Source organism: Aquarana catesbeiana, linkage group LG10, assembly GCF_042186555.1.
Source record: "Aquarana catesbeiana isolate 2022-GZ linkage group LG10, ASM4218655v1, whole genome shotgun sequence".
Classification (NCBI taxonomy): Eukaryota; Metazoa; Chordata; class Amphibia; order Anura; family Ranidae; genus Aquarana; species Aquarana catesbeiana.
This window is the reverse complement of record NC_133333.1, coordinates 20,144,959-20,167,336: the sequence shown is the minus strand read 5'-3', so window position 1 is coordinate 20,167,336 and position 22,378 is coordinate 20,144,959. Positions and strand designations below refer to the sequence as shown.

Here is a 22,378-nt window from a genome sequence, read left to right as displayed (position 1 = left end):
AAAGCTGAAAATTGGTCTGGGCAGGAAGGGGGGAAAGTGCCCAGTAAGCAAGTGGTTACGCTAAGTGATTTAGAATTTCGTTGTCCTGTTGGCCTCTGAATTATCTTCATAGTTTTGTCTCCTACCATCATTGGTCCATGTCATTGTGCAAGCAAAGAGTCCAGGAAAGTGATATATATCCAGGTATCTAAGACTCCAGGAGAACTTACTGTACAGACTTACAATTTCAGTATTCTGAATGAATATTATTTTCATTTTCATTTTGATATTCCATCAATATTTAAAAGGAATATCGCATGGCTGTTTGTATAAAGGGGGGCAAAAAGGGCATTTGTCCTCTGCCAACTACAAATGAGACTTATCAAACCTCATTTTGAAGACAGTGAATTTGTTTTCCCGCCATCCCCTATGTCACTACGAGGTGCAGTATTAATGTAGGGGCTCGACTGAACCTCTAAGTGCAGGAATTTAATACTCCTGGAATAGTTCATATTCAACAAAATTTTCAGCAGAAGTTTTCTCATTACTAGCAGTCCGTATAACTATACCTTTGATGTTCACAAATATCACAATCAGGTTTGCTGGATTATACAATATACTAGACCTAATTTTGTCTACTTTTTGTTTTTCTTTTTTAGGGTTTTCAATCATCTGCTTTAAATGTATCGATTCTCGGGAAATCTCCTGCACAAAAAGCTTGCAGTCGCAGACCTGCCCTTCAGGATATAGTTGTGGCACAGCATTGACTGTATCAACACTAAGTATGGGAACTCTACTTATATTAAACCACAGGATTGTTTTACGTTACTTTTTCTCATGCCAATAATTTCTTCTTCTTACCGAATGTTTTTAAAGAGACCCTGTCACCAGACTATTTATTTCATTTTTTTCTATAAGATAATACTGTATGTGTTGGAATTGCTGTGATGGTGAAATGCTGGATGATTGGTCAAAACTGTGGAAACTGCAGTTCAATGCTTCTAAATGTAAAATAGTACACCTAGGGAAAAAAGAATCCCTGGAGTACAACATTGGGGGTACAGTGTTGGCCAGAGCTACAGAGGAAAAAGATTTGGGAGTACTTATTTCAGATGCCTACAACATTAACAAACTGTGACCAGGCAGTGGGAAAAGTGAATAGAATTCTAGAAGGCATCACTAGAGGAATCACCAGCAGGAGGAGGGAAGTTCTGAATCATCTTTATACATCTCTATATCATGAAATGGACCACCAGCAGGAGGAAGGAGGTCCTGATTCCTCTATATAGATCTTTATATCACTAGAGGAGTCATCAGCAGGAGGAAGGAGGTCCTGATTAGAGATGTGAAGGCCTGAAAAAAATGGAAAAATTCAGAAAGAAGACGTTTTTTTTTTCTGTTTTTTTTCCTGAAGGCTTTTTTGTTTTTTTCCCAAAAATTGGAAAAATTGAAAAAAGAAAAAAAAATGTGGAATATTTTATTTTAACATGATGAATAAAATATTTTAAGACAGGGTGTTCAAATATTTTCTGAAAAAAAAATGTATGATATCAGATTATTCTAATTTCTGTGCACTGACTGAGGACAAGCAAGTCCTAGGTAACAAACTGAACCCTCCAATGCAAGAACAGTATGCATTTCTTCCTTTAGGAGGTGCTGTGCTGCTAATGTAACAAGAAAAAGGTTTCAGTTTTTACTTTTGCATGTTAGTGGGTGTGTTTGGTTTGTTCTGTCCTCTTCACCAAGCCTCAAAAGCATTGGAAGAAAATACAGAGCAACAAAAAGGACCTGAAAGTATATACTTAATTAAAAAAGGTAAGAGTTTACATTTAACTGATTCTGAATCCAGAAAACTGAATTATTTGGCTACATTAGTTTATCTTTATAAACTTTTGTGTAAATAATAATTGAATTACCAGTAATCTGGTTATTCCCCCACCACCACACACAACCATAGATTAGTGTCTTCTTGCAAAGTAGTCATTTTTTCTTATTTTTATTTCCTACTCCCCTCAGAAAAATGGTGAGACCAACATCTAGCATACGGAGGCATTTTCACATTGTTCTTCTGAAAAGAAAAATGTGATTTGCAAATATTGTAACATGAAATATGCATTTCCAAATGCTACCAGGATGACAAAACACATTCTTGTGTGTAACAAGTGTCCTGTAGATATTAAAAAATCCTTCATGGATTGAAGTGAAGAGGACAACAATGATGACAATGCACATAGTTTTTCTCAACATTCTCGTAACAGAATGACTTTCAATCTTAAAAATACAAAGTGCTAATGTAGCATTTTTTTCAATTTTTTTGAAAATTTTATTTTTTTCCAAAAAACCCAGAAAAAAAACGGGGTTTTTTCCGAGCTTCAAAATTTCCGGAAATGTTACATCTCTAGTCCTGATTCCTCTATACACATCTTTATATCACTAGAGGGATCACCAGCAGGAGGAAGGAGCTCATGATTCCTCTCTATATATATTTATATCGCTAGAGGGGATCCCCAGCAGGTGGAAGGAGTTCCTGATTCCTCTATACACATCTTTATATCACTAGAGGAATCACCAGCAGGAGGAGGGAAGTTCTGAGTCATCTTTATACATCTCTATAACACTAAATGGACCACCAGCAGGAGGAAGGAGGTCCTGATTCCTCTATATAGATCTTTATATCACTAGAGGAGTCATCAGCAGGAGGAAGGAGGTCCTGATTCCTTTATATACATCTTTATATCACTAGAGGGGTCACCAGCAGGAGGAAGGGGATCCTGATTCCTCTATACACATCTTTAGATCACTAGAGGGATCCCCAGCAGGAGGAATTAGCTCATGATTCCTCTATATATATATATATATATATATATATATTTATATCGCTACAGGGGTCACCAGCAGGTGGAAAGAGGTCATGATTCCTCTATACACATCTTTATATCACTAGAAGGATCACCAGCAGGAGGAAGGAGCTCATGATTCCTCTATAGAGATCTTTAGGTAGCAGGAGGAACAGGGTTCTGATTTCTCTGTATAGATCTTTAGTTATCACTAGAGGGATCACCAGCAGGAGGAAGGAGCTGCTGATTCCCCTATATAGATCTTTAGTTACAACTAGAAGAATCACCAGTAGGAGGAAGGAGGTCCTGATTTCTCTATATAGATATTTATATTGCTAGAGGGGTCATTAGCAGGAGGAAAGAGGTCCTGATTTCTCTGTATACATATTTATATCACTAGAGCAGTGGTTCTCAACTCGGGGGTCGAATTACTATTTGCTAGGGGTCACCAAATCCTGGGCTGTTCCTCTCCCAGCCTTTTTGACGCTGCCCAACAGGGTTGTTCCTGGAGCCTGTGGCCGCACCAGCTGGGCTGCCCACTCAGCCTCTTCGCAGCTGCCCATTTAGTTCACGGCATGGCTGGGGGGCAGAGACTGGAGGTCAGCTGACTGGTAAGGAATGTGAAGTGGGAGGGGCTGGCGGAGACCCTATCTCCTGATTTCGGCATAGGTGTCACTGCTGCGAGACACCACAAAGCTGAAGACACAGTGAAGCCGTAGTCACAGTGAGTAACACTACCTGTGATTAAAAGTCCCCACTACAATTCTCAGATCAGCAGATGACCTTGATCAAGAGCACCTAAGTTGGCTGATCAGAACTCCCCCCAGCACTGTCACTCATCCCAAATCCCGGCACTCATCCCATCCCCCAAACCCCCCCCCCCGCCGCACACCAAGGAGTAAGAGAAGGAATAAAAATAGAGAATACATTGAAGGATGGAAGGGAGAGGAAAAGATGGGCAGGAACAAAGAAAAAGAGAGAGAAAGAATAAGTGAACAAGAAACACAGCTAGAGAGAGAAATGGGGGGGGGGGGGGGGGTGGACAAGAAATTTGGATAGAGAGAGATCTAAATCCTAAATCCTAAAATGTACCATAAGGGGTTTTAATACTGTACGAGTGGAAGGGTGTCATAAACCAGATGTGACCAGAACTGTGTGACTGCGACAGAGTGAACCAGACATAAATAGGTGAAAGTTAGTTTATTAAGGAAAATGCATATGTGAACACACCACCAATACAGAGTGAACAACCAAACAATTAGTGATATAAAACCAACCAGCATATGTAGCAAGAGGGAGTACCAGAATCGTAGTCAAGCCAGGCCGGGGTCATAAACAAGGAATCAGTAGCTGGGAAGGGAGATAAACAGGACAAGAGAGGATGGATGGATCACAGGAGGGACAGGTCAGGTACAAAGCTCAGAGTCCAGGGTTCAGGTAACAGACAGGAAACAGGAACAACAGGTACCAGGAATCAAGCTTCAGGTTCAGGCTACAGGATCAGGAATTAGAGTAACAGGATACAGGTCAGGGCTCAAGGACAATACCAGGGCAACATAAGTCTGCAATTGCTGGGTATTTATACTGCAGCTCTGCTAATTAAGGTCAGGTGATACCTGTCTGCAGAGGGGAATACCTGCTCCATATTGCCAGGATTCCTCCACTGGTGGACGCCAGTACTGCGGCCCAAAGGTGACAAAATACTTGCAGGAAAGAGCAGCTCCGAACTGCCAGGAGACACCTGCTGGTGGACCTCAATACTGCACGCCAAATGATCGATATTACCAGCGGAGAAGACCTTTCCTGACAGTACCCCCCCTTGAAGGAGCGACCTCCGGACGCTCCAACTAGCCATTGCTGGGGAAAGTCCATGGTGTCCAGCTGGGCAGCGGGCACCTCAAGCTGGGCAGCGGACAGGAACACTCCAGGCTGGGCAGCGGACAGGAACACTCCAGGCTGGGCAGCGGACAGGAACACTCCAAGCTGGGCAGCAGGCATGGGCACTTCAAGCTGGGCAGCAGGCATGGGCACTTTAAGCTGGAGAGCTGGCTCATCAGGCTGGGCAGCGGTCTCATCAGGCTGGGCAGCGGACTCATCAAGCTGGACAGCGGGCTCATCAAGCTGGACAGCGGGCTCATCAAGCTGGGCAGCGGGCTCATCAAGCTGGAGAGCAGGCACTGGCACCTCAGGCTGGAACACTGGCACCTCAGGCTGGAACACTGGCACCTCAGGCTGGAACACTGGCACCGAGACATCAAGCTGGAAGGCAGGCACCGAGACATCAGGCTGGAAAGCAGGCACCGAGACATCAGGCTGGAAAGCAGGCACCGAGACGTCATGCTGGAAAGCAGACACCGAGACATCAGGCTGGAAAGCAGACACCGAGACATCAGGCTGGAAAGCGGACACACCTGACTGGAAGGTAGGCACGTCAGGCTGGAAGGCAGGCACCGAGACATCAGGCTGGAAAGCAGGCACCGAGACATCAGGCTGGAAGGCAGGCACCGAGACGTCAGGCTGGAAGGCAGGCACCGAGACATCAGGCTGGATGGCGGACACATCTGACTGGAAGGTAGGCACGTCAGGCTGGCAGGCAGGTACATCAGGCTGGAAGGCAGGCACCGAGATGTCAGGCTGGATTGGATTAGCTGGTGCGGAGGCAGGTTGGGTTACTGGCAGGATTGTCTTGGTTGGAAAAAACTTTCGTTTTTTCTTTGGCTTAGCCACTGGAGCTCTGTAGGTGAGGGGTGCAGCAGACTGGAGAGGAGGATTGGGATATCGCAGAGAAGAGGGAACAGTAGCTGGGGGAAGTTCTTGTGGGTTTGTAGGTGGCTGAGAAGAGGCAGGTGGGTTGAATGTAGGATAGGTACAGGGAGCAGAGACCGGATATGAGTATTTGGTTGGCAGCAGCGTATACTGAGCTGCAACTGAGGTTGACATGGGTGATGGGGAAACATACATTTGGGTAGGCTGGTGTTTGCTGGCAGAGGTGGTTTGTTTGGCTGGAGCTGCTTGCATCATGTCAGACCATGCTGAAAGTATAGGTTGTACAAACTGTACTTTTAAATCTCCCTGTCTAACAAAAGACTGAGCAGACACAATGCACTCAGCAATCACCTGTGGGGAACAGGCTGAATAGTGCTCACAAAAATCGGCTGGATCGTCTTCAAAAAGCCACACTAGGGATACAACCTGATTCATATCAAAAGGAGGAGTGAAATCATCACGGCCCTCTGGAATACAGGGCAGGGCCAGCTCAGTACAGATCTTGATCAAAGGCTGAACCTCCCCACACAATATATAACCCTGATCGACCAGGGAGTGAGCCAAACGTATAGTGGCAAACAACTGGTCGCTAGACCATCCTTTCAAAGCCTGGCGGCAATAATCACCACTTTCAGATGCCAGCAGAGAAAAATAAATAACCTCATCGGCATTCATGTTTGCAACCAAACTGAATCAAAATGGTTCCCCTGTGCAGCCACTTCTGGTCAGGGATGGCCCTGGTATTCTGTCATAAACCAGATGTGACCAGAACTGTGTGACTGCGACAGAGCGAACCAGACATAAATAGGTGAAAGTTAGTTTATTAAGGAAAATGCATATGTGAACACACCAATACAGAGTGAACAACCAAACAATCAGTGATATAAAACCAACTAGCATATGTAGCAACAGAGAGTACCAGAATCGTAGTCAAGCCAGGCCGGGGTCATAAACAAGGAATCAGTAGCTGGGAAGGGAGATAAACAGGACAAGAGAGAATGGATGGATCACAGGAGGGACGGGTCAGGTACAAGGCTCAGAGTCCAGAGTCCAGGGTTCAGGGTTCAGGTAACAGACAGGAAACAGGATCAACAGGTACCAGGAATCAGGCTTCAGGTTCAGGCTACAGGATCAGGAATCAGAGTAACAGGATACAGGTCAGGGCTCAAGGACAATACCAGGGCAACATAAGTCTGCAATTGCTGGGTATTTATACTGCAGCTCTGCTAATTAAGGTCAGGTGATACCTGTCTGCAGAGGGGAATACCTGCTCCATACTGCGGCCCAAAGGTGACAGAATACTTGCAGGAAAGAGCAGCTCCGAACTGCCAGGAGACACCTACTGGTGGACCTCAATACTGCACGCCAAATGATCGATATTACCAGCGGAGAAGACCTTTCCTGACAAAGGGACTCAGGGAAATTTGTGGGTTAGGGGCGCAAATTACTTGTCTTGCCTTGGGTGCTGACAACCCACGCTACGAAAATTTTACTGTTCCCCACAACTTGGGAAATTTTATCAAGGGGTCACAGCACTAGAGAGGTTGAGAACCACTGCACTAGAGGGACCACCAGCAAGAGGAAGGAGGTTCTGATTCCTCTATATACATATTTATTTCACTAGAGGGATCACCATCAGGAGGAAGGAGCTCATGATTCCCTTATATAGATCTTTAGGTAGCAGGAGGAACAAGGTTCTGATTTCTCTACATAGATTTTTAGTTATCACTAGAGTGATCACCAGCAGGAGGAAGGAGGTCCTGATTCCCTTATATAGATCTTTAGTTACAACTAGAAGCATCACCAGCAGGAGGAAGGAGGTCCTGATTCCTCCATATGGATGTTTATATAGCTAGAGGGGATCACCAGCAGGAGGAAGGAGGTCCTGATTCCTCTATACACATCTTTATATTACTAGAGGGACCATCAGCAGGAGGAAGGAGGTCCTGGTTTCTCTATATTGATCGTTATATCACTAGAGGGATCACCAGCAGGAGGAAGGAGCTCATGATTTCTCTATAGGGATGAGCCGAACACCCCCCGGTTCGGTTCGCACCAGAACCTGCGAACGGATCGAAAGTTCACGCAAACTTTCGAACCCTGTTAAAGTCTATGGGACTCGAATGTTCAAAATCAAAATTGCTAATTTTAAAGGTTAATATGCAAGTTATTGACCTAAAAAGGGTTTGGGGACCCGGGTCCTGCTCCGGGGGACATGTATCAATGCAAAAAAAAGTTTTGGGAGCAGTGATTTTAATGATGCTTAACCACTTGCCGACCGCCTAACGCAAATATACTGCGGCAGAATGACACGGGCAGGCAAAATCACGTACCTGCTTGCCGCAGGCGGGGGGTCCGATCGGACCCCCCCGGTGCCCGAGGCGGTCGGCTTCTGTCTGGGAGGGTTCAGAGATGAGGGGGAGGCCATCCATTCGTGGCCCCCCCTCGCGATCGCTCCCAGCCAATGAGAATCTTCCCCTGCCTCTGTATAGTACACAGAGGCAGAGGAAGTGATGTCATCTCTCCTCGGCTCGGTATTTTCCGTTCCGGCGCCCAGGAGAGAAGACACCTGACTGAGTTACACCAACACACACACACAGTAGAACATGCCAGGCACACAACACACCCCCCATCACCCCCCAATTACCCCCCCCCCCCTGTCACACTGACACCAAGCAGTTTTTTTTTCTGATTACTGCATTGGTGTCAGTTTGTGACAGTTAGTGTGGTAGGGCAGTTAGTGGTAGCCCCCTTTAGGTCTAGGATACCCCCCTAACCTACCACATAGGTAGGTGTTTTTTTACATGACAAGTTACCAGTTCGTCATCTCCCTACTTACCTTTTCCACTTACCAACATATATGTTGTTTTATTTAAAATAACATCTTAAAAAACAACACCCTTAGGTCATACATATTCACTTATCTATATATCTATACATATATATTATGACCTTCTTGTCTACTACTTCAAGGTCTACCATTGATCACTCATCTATGTTATTTTTGGACACCGAATCCCCTACCAAATTCTGATAGATATTATACCTTTTACCAATTCTCTGTACACATATGTGTTTCCCGTCTATTATATCCATCTATTGATTTATGTATTTATATCCACTTATTGATTTATGCATTTTTACTCAACATTTCCTGTGTTGCACTTTCTTGCCATGTGCTCCATACTGTATTTGTAGCTGAAATTCTGTCTCTCTATATATTTTTTATATATATAATTTTTATACTTACCGTATTTATCGGCGTATAACACGCGCCGGCGTATAACACGCACCCCAAGTTTAGGAGAGAATTTTAAGGAAAAAAAATTTTTAGGAGGGAAGTTTAAGGAAAAAAAAACTTACATTAAAATGCCCATCAATGCAGCCTTATCTGTCCATCTGCAGCCTTTTCAGTGTCAGTGCAGCTTTGTCAGTGCAGCCTTGTCAGTGCAGCTTTGCCCCAGTGCAGCCTTGTCAGTGCAGCTTTGCCCCAGTGCAGCCTTGTCAGTGAAGCTTTGCCCCAGTGCAGCCTTGTCAGTGAAGCTTTGCCCCAGTGCAGCCTTGCCTCAGTGCAGCCTTGCCCCAGTGCAGCTTCGTTAGTGCAGGTCTGCCCCAGTCCAGCCATGTCAGTGCAGCTTTGTGCACTCGGTGTAGATTCAAAAAATGGCGCCGAGACTGCAGGGAGCCGAGATACACATACTCGAGTGTTCTCGGCTTTTTCCGGCGCTGCCGTCACGCCCAGTCCCGCCCCTGGACCTGTGTTATGTCCATCATAGGGCGGGACTGGGCGTGACTGTGAGCGGCGCCGAAAAAAGCCGAGAACACTCGGGTACGTGTATCTCGGATCCGACAAGAGCCGAGATACACATACCCGAGTGTTCTCGGCTTTTTTCGGCGCCGCTCACAGTCACGCCCAGTCCCGCCCTATGATGGACATAACACAGGTCCAGGGGCGGGACTGGGCGTGACGGCGGCGCCGTAAAAAGCCGAGAACACTCGAGTATGTGTATCTCGGCTCCCTGCAGTCTCGGCGCCATTTTTGAATCTACCCACGGCTGTGTATGTCGGCGGCGACCGCGGCAATTGCCGCGATCGCTCCGATGACACAGAAATCGGCGGGGATCGGCCTATAACACGCACCCACGATTTTCCCCTGATTTTCAGGGGAAAAAAGTGCGTGTTATAGGCCGATAAATACGGTATATTGTCTGTACATACGTGTGTGCTTGGTTATGTGTAAATATATATGCACACATGTTTTTATATATGTGTATATATATATATATATATATATATATATATATATATATATATATATTTTCTGATTTCTGCTCCACCTAGAACGCTTATACGTGGACTGGTATGGAACACAGAAAACCATATTCCCCATTTCAGGCCATCTTTTCCAACTAGCCATTATGTTGATGTACAGATTTTGGCCTACTGGCCCATAGAGACTGCGCCCTGTTTCTCAAAGGCTCTGATGAAGAGGTTATCCTCGAAACGCGTCAGCCAACTCTAAACACCTGCCTCAATATGGGCTCATGATACTTTTAACCCATTTTTATCTTTAAATTTCCATGTTTTTTATATTTTGTTACCTGTTTGTATTGATATGTAGTATTGGCATTATTTAATTGCTTTTATTTGCCTTTATTGGCTTTTATTTTCATATGAATAAATTTTATACTTTTTGAAGTGAGCAATTGATCACGCGCCCTTCATCCATCACTCTCCATATAGCCTTACCTGACCACCCCGTGGTCATTTTCTGGGCAGGGGGACATGCAACACCATCTCTTTCAGCTTTGCTATAATTTCACAATACTACTTTTCTCAAACCCAAACAGACCCTCACAAGCGCAGGAGTAATCTTTCCTTGTCCACAATTTGCATCTACCCCCCTAACCCCCCCTAATAAAGTTTTAACCCCTTGATCACCCCCCGTCGCCAGTGTCACTAAGCGATCCTTTTTCTGATCGCTGTATTAGTGTCACAGGTGAAGCTAGTTAGGGAGGTAAATATTTAGGTTTGCCGTCAGCGTTTTATAGCGTCAGGGACCCCCAAATACTACCTAATAAAGGTTTTAACCCCTTGATTGCCCCCTAGTTAACCCTTTCACCACTGATCACCGTATAACTGTTACGGGTGACGCTGGTTAGTTAGTTTATTTTTTATAGTGTCAGGGCACCCGCCGTTTATTACCGAATAAAGGTTTAGCCCCCTGATCGCCCGGCGGTGATATGCGTCGCCCCAGGCAGCGTCGGGTTGGCGCCAGTAGCGCTAACACCCACGCACGCACCGTACACCTCCTTTAGTGGTATAGTATCTGAACTGATCAATATCTGATCCGATCAGATCTATACTAGCGTCCCCAGCAGTTTAGGGTTCCCAAAAATGCAGTGTTAGCGGGATCAGCCCAGATACCTGCTAGCACCTGCGTTTTGCCCCTCCGCCTGGCCCAGCCCAGCCCACCCAAGTGCAGTATCGATCGATCACTGTCACTTACAAAACACTAAACACATAACTGCAGCGTTCGCAGAGTCAGGCCTGATCCCTGCGATCGCTAACAGTTTTTTTGGTAGCGTTTTGGTGAACTGGCAAGCGCCAGCGGCCTAGTACACCCCGGTCGTAGTCAAACCAGCACTGCAGTAACACTTGGTGACGTGGCGAGTCCCATAAGTGCAGTTCAAGCTGGTGAGGTGGCAAGCACAAGTAGTGTCCCGCTGCCACCAAAAAGACAAACACAGGCCCGTCGTGCCCATAGTGCCCTTCCTGCTGCATTCGCCAATCCTAATTGGGAACCCACCGCTTCTGCAGCGCCCATACTTCCCCCATTCACATCCCCAATCAAATGCAGTCGGCTGCATGAGAGGCATTTTCTTTATGTCCTCCCGAGTACCCCTACCCAACGAACCCCCCAAAAAAGATGTCGTGTCTGCAGCAAGCGCGGATATAGGCGTGACACCCGCTATTATTGTCCCTCCTGTCCTGACAATCGTGGTCTTTGCATTGGTGAATGTTTTGAACGCTACCATTCACTAGCTGAGTATTAGCGTAGGGTACAGCATTGCACAGACTAGGCACACTTTCACAGGGTCTCCCAAGATGCCATCGCATTTTGAGAGACCCGAACCTGGAACCGGTTACCGTTATAAAAGTTAGTTACAAAAAAAGTGTAAAAAAAAAAAAAAAAACACAAACAAATATATAAAATAAAAAAAAATAGTTTTCGTTTTATTGTTCTCTCTCTCTCTATTCTCTCTCTATTGTTCTGCTCTTTTTTACTGTATTCTATTCTGCAATGTTTTATTGTTATTATGTTTTATCATGTTTGCTTTTCAGGTATGCAATTTTTTATACTTTACCGTTTACTGTGCTTTATTGTTAACCATTTTATTGTCTTCAGGTACGCCATTCACGACTTTGAGTGGTTATACCAGAATGATGCCTGCAGGTTTAGGTATCATCTTGGTATCATTCTTTTCAGCCAGCGGTCGGCTTTCATGTAAAAGCAATCCTAGCAGCTAATTAGCCTCTAGACTGCTTTTACAAGCAGTGGGAGGGAATGCCCCCCCCCCACCGTCTTCCATGTTTTTCTCTGGCTCTCCTGTCCCAACAGGGAACCTGAGAATGCAGCCGGTGATTCAGCCAACTGACCATAGAGCTGATCAGAGACCAGAGTGGCTCCAAACATCTCTATGGCCTAAGAAACCGGAAGCTACGAGCATTTTATGACTTAGATTTCGCCGGATGTAAACAGCGCCATTGGAAAATTGGGAAAGCATTTTATCACGCCGATCTTGGTGTGGTCAGATGCTTTGAGGGCAGAGGAGAGATCTAGGGTCTAATAGACCCCAATTTTTTCAAAAAAGAGTACCTGTCACTACTTATTGCTATCATAGGGGATATTTACATTCCCTGAGATAACAATAAAAATAATAAAAAAAATGAAAAGAACAGTTTAAAAAAAGATAAAAAAGCAAAAAAATAATAAAGAAAAAAAAAATCGCCCCTGTCCCCCCTGCTCTCGCGCTAAGGCCAACGCAAGCGTCGGTCTGGCGTCAAATATAAACAGCAATTGCACCATGCATGTGAGGTATCACCACGAAGGTCAGATCGAGGGCAGTAATTTTAGCAGTAGACCTCCTCTGTAAATCTAAAGTGGTAACCTGCAAAGGCTTTTAAAGGCTTTTAAAAATGTATTTATTTTGTTGCCACTGCACGTTTGTGTGCAATTTTGAAGCATGTCATGTTTGGTATCCATGTACTTGGCCTAAGATCATCTTTTTTATTTCATCAAACATTTGGGCAATATAGTGTGTTTTAGTGCATTCAAATTTAAAAGGGTGTGTTTTTTCCCCAAAAAATGCGTTTGAAAAATCGCTGCGCAAATACTGTGTGAAAAAAAAAATGAAACACCCACCATTTTAATCTGTATGGCATTTGCTTCAAAAAAATATATAATGTTTGGGGGTTCAAAGTAATTTTCTTGCAAAAAAAAAAAAATTTTTTTTCATGTAAACAAAAAGTGTCAGAAAGGGCTTTGTCTTCAAGTGGTTAGAAGAGTGGGTGATGTATGACATAAGCTTCTAAATGTTGTGCATAAAATGCCAGGACAGTTCAAAACCCCCCCAAATGACGCCATTTTGGAAAGTAGACACCCCAAGCTATTTGCTGAGAGGCATGTCGAGTCCATGGAATATTTTATATTGTGACACAAGTTGCGGGAAAGAGACAATTTTTTTTTTTTTTGCACAAAGTTGTCACTAAATGATATATTGCTCAAACATGCCATGGGAATATGTGAAATTACACCCCAAAATACATTCTGTTGCTTCTCCTGAGTACGGGGATACCACATGTGTGAGACTTTTTGGGAGCCTAGCCGCGTACGGGACCCCGAAAACCAAGCACCGCCTTCAGGATTTCTAAGGGCGTAAATTTTTGATTTCACTCTTCACTGCCTATCACAGTCTCGGAGGCCATGGAATGCCCAAGTGGCACAAACCCCCCCAAATTACCCCATTTTGGAAAGTAGACACCCCAAGCTATTTGCTGAGAGGTATAGTGAGTATTTTGCAGACCTCACTTTTTGTCACAAAGTTTTGAAAATTGAAAAAAGAAAAAAAAAATTTTTTTTCTTGTCTTTCTTCATTTTCAAAAACAAATGAGAGCTGCAAAATACTCACCATGCCTCTCAGCAAATTAACTAGAACCTTCAGGGCCCCGGTGCAAGAAATCATGAAGGGCCCCCTTGACCCCCAGCTGGGGCCCTTCCCTCCGAGCCGATGGCGTAAATGCCAAGGCCCGGTCGCAAGTGTGATGTTTGTGACCCTGGTAGTTCTGCCACTGGCGTCTGTTTTTTTTATTTTTATTGTATTTTTCTACCATTTATTTATTGTTTTACAATATTATTTTTATAAAAAATATTTTAATTTTTTTTTAAGAGTTGGGGGGCTTTGGTGAGATATCAGGGGTCTAAGCAGACTTCTGATGTTTCACCTTTGAGAACGAGAAAGGAGATTGAGAGCACAGCCTCAGCTGCACAGAATGAATGGACAGGAATAGCTCTGTATAGAGCTGCCCCTTTATTCGCAAACTGAAGCATAGTAGATACAGTTTACTGTGATTCAGTTATGAATGGATTGAGCCTGTGATCGGTATGGATCACTGACTCTTCATGCAGATACCCTACAGCAGCTGGCAGGAGAGGGGAGGGGGGAACTCTGTTGAGCTGTGGGGACAAGGGGAGGGGCCAGGAAAGAGCGGCGGGGCAGGAAAAAGTACAGGGGGGCTGGAGAGCACACGGGGGGCAGCAGAAAGAAGCTGCATAGGAGGCGTGGTGGGTGCGACTGCATATAGAGGAACTGATCTTTCCATTTCCCCCACTTCTCATCTCCTTTCAGCAGCTGCAGGAGGAGAATGGAGAGATCAGTTTCCCTGTATCAGTGTTTCTCAACATTTCTTCAACATTTTAGTCAAGGTGCAACATATTGCCTCTACACTGCCTGTCAAATGCCTCTGAAAAGCGATCTGCATCACTTTTCAGAGGAATGGTATTTTCTTGTTGGTATTATGAACCCACCCTAAAAAAATCTGTTCTGATCGTAAAGAAAAAGGGGGTCAGAATTACAAGTAATGTGTATACATACATGCATGTAAACACACACGTACGCAAATACACACATATACATATAAATACATGCACACACATAAACGCACACACATGAGCAAACACACAAACATGCGCACACACATATAACTCTATACACATGCACACACACACACATGCGCACACACATATAACTCTATACACATGCACACACACACACATGCGCACACACATATAACTCTATACACATGCACACACACACATGCGTACACACATATAACTCTATACACATGCACACACATGTGCACACACATATAACTCTATACACATGCACACACACACACACACACACACACACACATGCGCGCACACATATAACTCTATACACGCGCACACACATGTAAACATACACATGCACACAAATAAACGCACACACCCATATAAAACACACACATGCACACACCCAAACATGCAGACACACACATATAAGCACACACATGCAGACAAACATATATAGATCGCCTTTTTAAAAATCTGCAGCTGCAGCTCTGTACCTTAGACTCTCCATGCCGGGTACTGCACTGTAGGGGGAGGCAGAGAGCACAGCACACAGTGTGCTAGACACGTCCCACTTACTTTCACTTTGTGACCGAGCTCCTGCACTGCCGAATGATTTACGCATCGGCTGAGGATCAGGGAGCTCGGTCCCATATGCAGCCACCGCTCGGGGAGAGGGGGGCACACGGGCCCCCACGGGCCCCCTGCAGCATGGGGCCCAGTCGCAATGGCGACTTTTGCGACCCCTATACTTCCGCCCCTGCCATGGCCTTCGAAACTGTGATAGGCAGTGAAGAGTGAAATCAAAAATGTACACCCTTAGAAAACCTGAAGGCGGTGATTGGTTTTCGGGGCCCCATACGCAGCTAGGTTCCCAAAAAGTCCCACACATGTGGTATCCTCATACTCAGGAGAAGCAGCTAAATGTATTTTGGGGTGCAATTCCACATATGCCCATGGCCTGTGTGAGCAATATATCAAATTTGTCACTTTCCCGCAACTTTTGTCAAAATATAATTTATTCCATGGACTCAACATGCCTCTCAGCAAATAGCTTGGGGTGTCTACCTTCCAAAATGGGGTCATTTGGTGGGTTTTGTGCCATCTGGGCATTTTATGGCCTTCAAAACTGTGATAGGTAGTGAGGAGTAAAATCAAAAATTTACGCCCTTAGAAATCCTGAAGGCGGTGATTGGTTTTCGGGGCCCCGTACGCGGCTAGGCTCCCAAAACGTCCCACACATGTGGTATCCCCGTACTCAGGAGAAGCAGCTGAATGTATTTTGGGGTGCAATTCCACATATGCCCATGGCCTGTGTGAGCAATATATCATTTAGTGACAACTTTTTGTAATTTTTTTTTTGTCATTATTCAATCACTTGGGACAAAAAAAATTAATATTCAATGGGCTCAACATGCCTCTCAGCAATTTCCTTGGGGTGTATACTTTCCAAAATGGGGTCATTTGGGGGGGTTTTGTACTGCCCTGCCATTTTAGCACCTCAAGAAATGACATAGGCAGTCATAAACTAAAAGCTGTGTAAATTCCAGAAAATGTACCCTAGTTTGTAGACGCTATAACTTTTGCGCAAACCAATAAATATACGCTTATTGACATTTTTTTTACCAAAGACATGTGGCCGAATACATTTTTGCCTAAATGTATGACTAAAATTGAGTTTATTGGATTTTTTTTATAACAAAAAGTAGAAAATATCATTTTTTTTCAAAATTTTTGGTCTTTTTCCGTTTATAGCGCAAAAAATAAAAACGGCAGAGGTGATCAAATACCATCAAAAGAAAGCTCTATTTGTGGGAAGAAAAGGACGCAAATTTTGTTTGGGTACAGCATTGCATGACCGCGCAATTAGCAGTGCCAAATTGTAAAAAGTGCTCTGGTCAGGAAGGGGGTAAATCCTTCCGGGGCTGAAGTGGTTAAAGTACAAAAAAAAAAAGTGAAAGATTCCTTTAAATATCGTAACTGGGGGGTGTCTATAGTATGCCTGTAAAGTGGCGTGTGTTTCCCGTGCTTAGAACAGTCCCTGCACAAAATGACATTTGTAAAGGAATAAAAGTCATTTAAAACTGCTTGCAGCTTTAATGTAATGTCGGGTCCCGGCAATATGGATGAAAATTAGTGAGACAAACGGCATGGGTACCCCCCCCCAGTCCATTACCAGGCCCTTTGGGTCTTGTATGGATATTAAGGGGAACCCTGCACCCAAATTAAAAAAAAGGAAAGGCGTGGGGCCCCCAGGCCCTATATACTCTGAACAGCAGTATACAGGCGGTGCAAACAAGACAGGGACTGTAGGTTTATTGTTAAGTAGAATCTGTTTGTAATTTTTAAAGTGTAGCTCCAGCCAAAAAATCAATTTTTAAGCTTTTTGGAAAACATAGGGAAGGGTTATCACCGCTTTGACATTTGTTTTGCTGTCTGTGCTCCTCTTCAGAAGATTTCACCTCACTTTCTGTCCCAATGACAAATGTTTTTTGAAAATTTGGGGTTTTTAGTGAAACAAGGATTGGTGATGAAGCATCAGTGGAGAGGAGACACGTTTTTCGCATATTAACTCTTACAGGAGAGAACTTCCCTTCTTAGGGGGTAGATTTCATCTCACTTCCTGTTGTCTCCTTCCGTTTGCAAGTAGGAGTCATTTCTAAGTTGGATGTTTGAAAGTAGGGGCCTGTCCTATATACTCTGCAGAAATTGAGGCTTTAGGTGTTGGTGTTGCCACAACACTGTAAGTCCTCACAGTTACTCTTGGTGGGCGCAGGAACGGGCCCTGCTGCAAAGTATTGCATCAAAAATTGTAATTACATGCCCCTGTTAAACAGGGGCAGAAAAATTGGGCCTTAGCCACTGCTGCCACAACACTGCAAACCCTCACAGATTGTCTGAACGCATCGGTCAGACAGCCACCTTGTCCACCGCTCCTTCTGTGACTGACTGAAGCCTCAGCAACACATTGTCCAAGAGGACCAGGAAATTGTAACCTCCCAGGCTCTGGAAATGCATTGCACAAACCTTTCTGCAAGGCCTCCCGAAGATATTTCATCCTCTGCTCCCTCTGCGACGGCAAGATAAGGTCCGCAACCTTACCCGTACAAGTCCATGGGTTTCTTTGGACTGTAAATGATCCCTGGAAGACTGCTGCTGATGCTGAGTGCCAGGCCCCACCTCCATGCTGACACAATCTTCCTCCTCCTCTTCCTGTGTGATCAGCGGACACGCAGGAACACTGTCTGGATAAAGGGGGCCTTGAGAGGTAAGGAATTCGTCCTCTTCATCCTGTTCTGCCTCAAGTGCCCTGTCCATTATTCCATGCAGCGTGTGCTCCAACAGGTGGACAAGAGGGACAGTGTCACTGATGCATGCACTGTCACTGCTCACCATCCTCATGGCCTCCTCAAATGGTGACAGGATAGTGCATGCATCCCTGATGATAGCCCACTGGTGTGGGGAAAAAAAACAAGCTTCCCTGACCCTGTCCTGGTGCCATAGTCGCACAGGTACTCATTGCTGGCCCTCTGCTGCATGTGCAGCCGCTGCAGCATGGCCAACATTGACTTCCACCTGGTGGGCATGTCACAGATTAGGCAGTTCTTGGGCAGGTTAAATTCCTTTTGGAGGTCAGCCAGCCGAGCTCTGGCATTATATGACCGGCGGAAATGCACACAGACTTTCCTGGCCTGCCTCAGGACATCCTGTAAGCCCGGGTACCTGCCCAAGAACTGCCACACCACCAAGTTAAGGACGTGAGCCAAACAGGGCACATGGGTCAGTTGTCCCTGTCGGAGGGCAGAGAGGAGGTTGGTGCCATTGTCGCAAACCACTATTCCTGGCTTAAGCTGGTGTGGCATCAACCACCTCTGAGCCTGCCCCTGCAGAGCTGACAGAATCTCTGCCCCAGTGTGGCTCCTGTCCTCCAAGCACACCAGCTCAAGCACTGCATGGCATCTTTTTGCCTGCATACTTGCGTAGCCTCTTGAACGTCTACGGAGCACCGCTGGTTCCGAGGAAAAAGCACAGTAAGAGGCCATGGAGGAAGAAGAAGAGGAGGGGGTGGAGGAGAGAGGTGTGGCAGAATCGCCAGTAGTAGCATTTTGGAGGCGTGGTGGCAGAACAACCTCCAACACTACTGCACCTTGTCCTGCATCCTTCCTAGCTGCCAGCAGAGTCACCCAATGCGCCGTGAAACATAGGTAACGCCCCTGTCCATGCCTGCTGGACCATGAGTCAGCGGTAATATGCACCTTACCGCTGACCGCCCTGTACAGCGAGGCCAAGACATTGCCTTCCACATGCCGGTAGAGAGCCGGAATCGCCTTCCGTGAGAAAAAGTGGTGTTTGGGAACCTGCCACAGAGGAACCGCACATTCCACAAACTCACAGAAGGGGGCAGAGTCTACCAACTAAAAAGGCAGCAGTTGAAGTGCTAGCAATTTAGCCAAGCTAGCATTCAACCGCTGGGCATGTGGATGGCTAGGAGCAAACTTCTTTTGGCGGTGTAGCTGCTGGGGCAAGGAAATTTGCCTGGTACAATCTGATGTCGGTGTACTGATAGCAGATTGCCCGCAAGTACTTGGCTGTGACACACCTAATTCTACACCTTCATTCCTCTCAGTGCAGGTTTCAGAGAGGACTGAAGGTATAGTGGGGTTGGAGATCCCAGCTGATGAGGAGCAAGGAGAGGTCCACTTTGTTCTTTGGTGTGGGTCTTTTAGGTACACTTGCCAACAAACTGCATGGCAGGTCGACATATGTCTGGTCAAGCATGTGGTGCCCAAGCGGATGATGTTTTGGCCACGTGAGATACGCTTGAGACATATGTTGCAAATAGCAGCGGTGCGATCTGATGCACTCGTCTCAAAAAAGGCCCACACCAAAGAACTTTTGGAATAACGCGCAGAGACAGCACACCCTGCACATGCGGAGCTCTGCAGTGTGATGCAGTCAGTGTGCTGGCCTTAAGCTGGCCCCTGGAGGACATCCTGCCTCGTTGGAGATGTGCCTCCTCCTCCTCCTCTCTCCTATCAGGCACCCACGTGGAGTCAGTGACCTCATCATCCCCTCCCTCCTCATCACTGGAGCAAACCTGGCAGTATGCTGCAGCTGGGGGAACATGACTGCCAGATTTCTGTCCTTCTTGGGCACCCCCTCTCTCTGGGCTCATGTTACTGCCTTCCTCTAGCTGGGTACCATCATCGGAGCCTTCAAAATGCTGGGCATCCTCCTGGAGCATGTACCCAACACTGTGGTCAAACATTTCGGGGGACTCCTCAGGAGGACATGGTGGGGCTATGGAGAGAGTGACTGATGCCATTGAGCAGAGGGAAGAGGCCGCATTGGCAGCTGCTTTGCCAGACAAAGTACCCAGAGCCTGGGTGAGAGAGGATGAGGAGGATGAGGATGGCTTGCTCATCCACTCTACCAAGTCTTCCGCATGTTGTGGCTCAACCCGGCCAGCTGCTGATAAAAAGGACAAGCGTGTTCCACGGCTACGTGCTGATGAGGATTCACCATGTCCATGACCAGCATTGTTGCCTCTAGACACAGAGCCTGTTTGCCCTCTTTTATTGGCTTGTGACTGTCTGCCTCTCCTTGTTGGCCTTCCAGACATACTAATGGCCTGCAGTGAGATGTAGCTGCACAAAGCTGGGATGTATATATATATATATATATATATATACTGATTATACTGCAGCTAGCAGAATCAACTGCCTGCCTGTAGTATTATTAGTATGAGAACACCAGCAATTGTCTTCAAGTAGCTTTAGGTGCACACTGTGCAAAGGACACAGTACATTAACTGTAAATACTGCAGCTGCCTGCCTGTGGTATTAATAGGAACAGAACACCAGCAATTGTCTTCAGGTAGATTTAGGTGCACACTGTGCAGAGGACACAGTAAACTAACTGTAAATACTGCAGCTGCCTGCCTGTGGTATTCATAGGATCAGAAGAACTCCAGCAATTGTCTTCAGGTAGCTTTAGGTGCACACTGTGCAGAGGACACAGTACACTAACTGTAAATACTGCAGCTGCCTGCCTGTGGTATTAATAGGATTGAACACCAGAAATTGTCCTCAGGTAGCTTTAGGTGCACACTGTGCAGAGGACACAGTGCACTAACTGTAAATACTACAGCTGCCTGTCTGTGGTACTAAGAGCATCAGACGAACACCAGCAATTGTCTTCAAGTAGCTTTAGGTGCACGCTGTGCAGAGGACACCGTACACTAATTGTAAATACTGCAGCTGCCTGCCTGTGGTATTAATAGGATCAGAACACCAGCAATTGTCTTCAGGTACAGTAGGTGACCGCGATATTGTGTCAATCTCGCCGCTGTTATTGGCGAGATTTGGCACCTGCCGAGCTGGCTCGCTCATCGGGAAAGGAACTTTTGTTTTCCTTTTGCGTTGAGCGACAGGCAGTGCTGACAGCTGTCTGGTATGAATCATGAGGGGAAACGCCGCGCCTAATTTTAAATAAAAAAAAAGGCGTAGGTTCCCCCCCAGGAGCATACCAGGCCCTTAGGTCTGGTATGAATTTTAAGGGGAACTCCCTTCACCGAAAAATCGGCGTGGGGGTCCCCCCAAAATCCATACCAGACCCTTATCTGAGCATGCAGCCCGTCCGGTCAGGAAAGGGGGTGGGGACGAGCGAGCGCTTCCCTCCTGAACCGTACCAGGCCGCATGCCCTCAACATGGGGGGTGGACTCTTTGGGGAAGGGGGTGCCCTGCGGCCCCCCCACCCCCAAAGCACCTTGTCTCCATGTTGATGAGGACAGGGGCCTCTTCCCGACAACCCTGACCGTTGGTTGTCGGGGTCTGCGGGCGGAGGGCTTATTAATAAGGGGGCCCCCAGATCCCGGCCCCCCACCCTATGTGAATGATTATGGGGTACATCGTACCCCTACCCATTCACATAGGGAAAAAAGTGTCAATAAATAAAACACACTACACAGGTTTTTAAAGTAATTTATTAAGCAGCTTCAGGAGCCTTCTTCCGACTTCTCCGCTATCTCCGGCTTCATCTCCCGGTGTTCGGTCTCTTCTCCCGGTGTTCAGCCTCTTCTCCCGGTGTTCGGTTCCTCTGCCGGGCTCCTCCGCTATCTTCTGCCGCTCTTTTGCTAGCGGTGACCCGGTCTTCTGTGCCGTCTTGTCCCCTCTTCTCTTCTTCCGATGTTGACGCGACGCTCTCTCCCGCTGGAATGCTGTGTGCGAGCTGCGCAACCATTTATGTAGGCGGTGACCTCGCCCCCTTGTGACGTCACAGTCCCAGCATGCGCAGGGACTGTGACATCACAAGGGGGCGGGGTCACCGGGTGACATCACCCGATGACCACGCCCCATGCCTATATAAGGAATACCACCTCGCATCCTACAAATAATCCTGGCCCTCTACTCCTCTCCAACGTCTAGAATCATGATTAACCACTCATTGGAGCCACTCTTTCCATTTTCAAAATAGCAAGTAAAACGCTTACTATCACTCCCTCTTCCGGCCCTATGACCCCCTTGGAAAACAATCCAGACTTCCCCCCGGGCGTTACACTTAAAGACCAAACCCTTGATGCACGCACCTCACATGCCAGGGCACAGCGTTTTTTCCAAAATG

General features: G+C 46.2%; 1 protein-coding gene across 1 annotated transcript in view; it reads left to right on the top strand.

The window, feature by feature from the left end:
- Positions 1–22,378, top strand: part of LOC141111495 (uncharacterized) — a 55,374-nt gene that overhangs the window by 6,285 nt on the left and 26,711 nt on the right. The window contains exon 2 of the mRNA XM_073603787.1: positions 639–761. Coding sequence (XP_073459888.1) covers positions 639–761 — 123 coding nt within the window. The remainder of the gene's footprint in view (positions 1–638; positions 762–22,378) is intronic.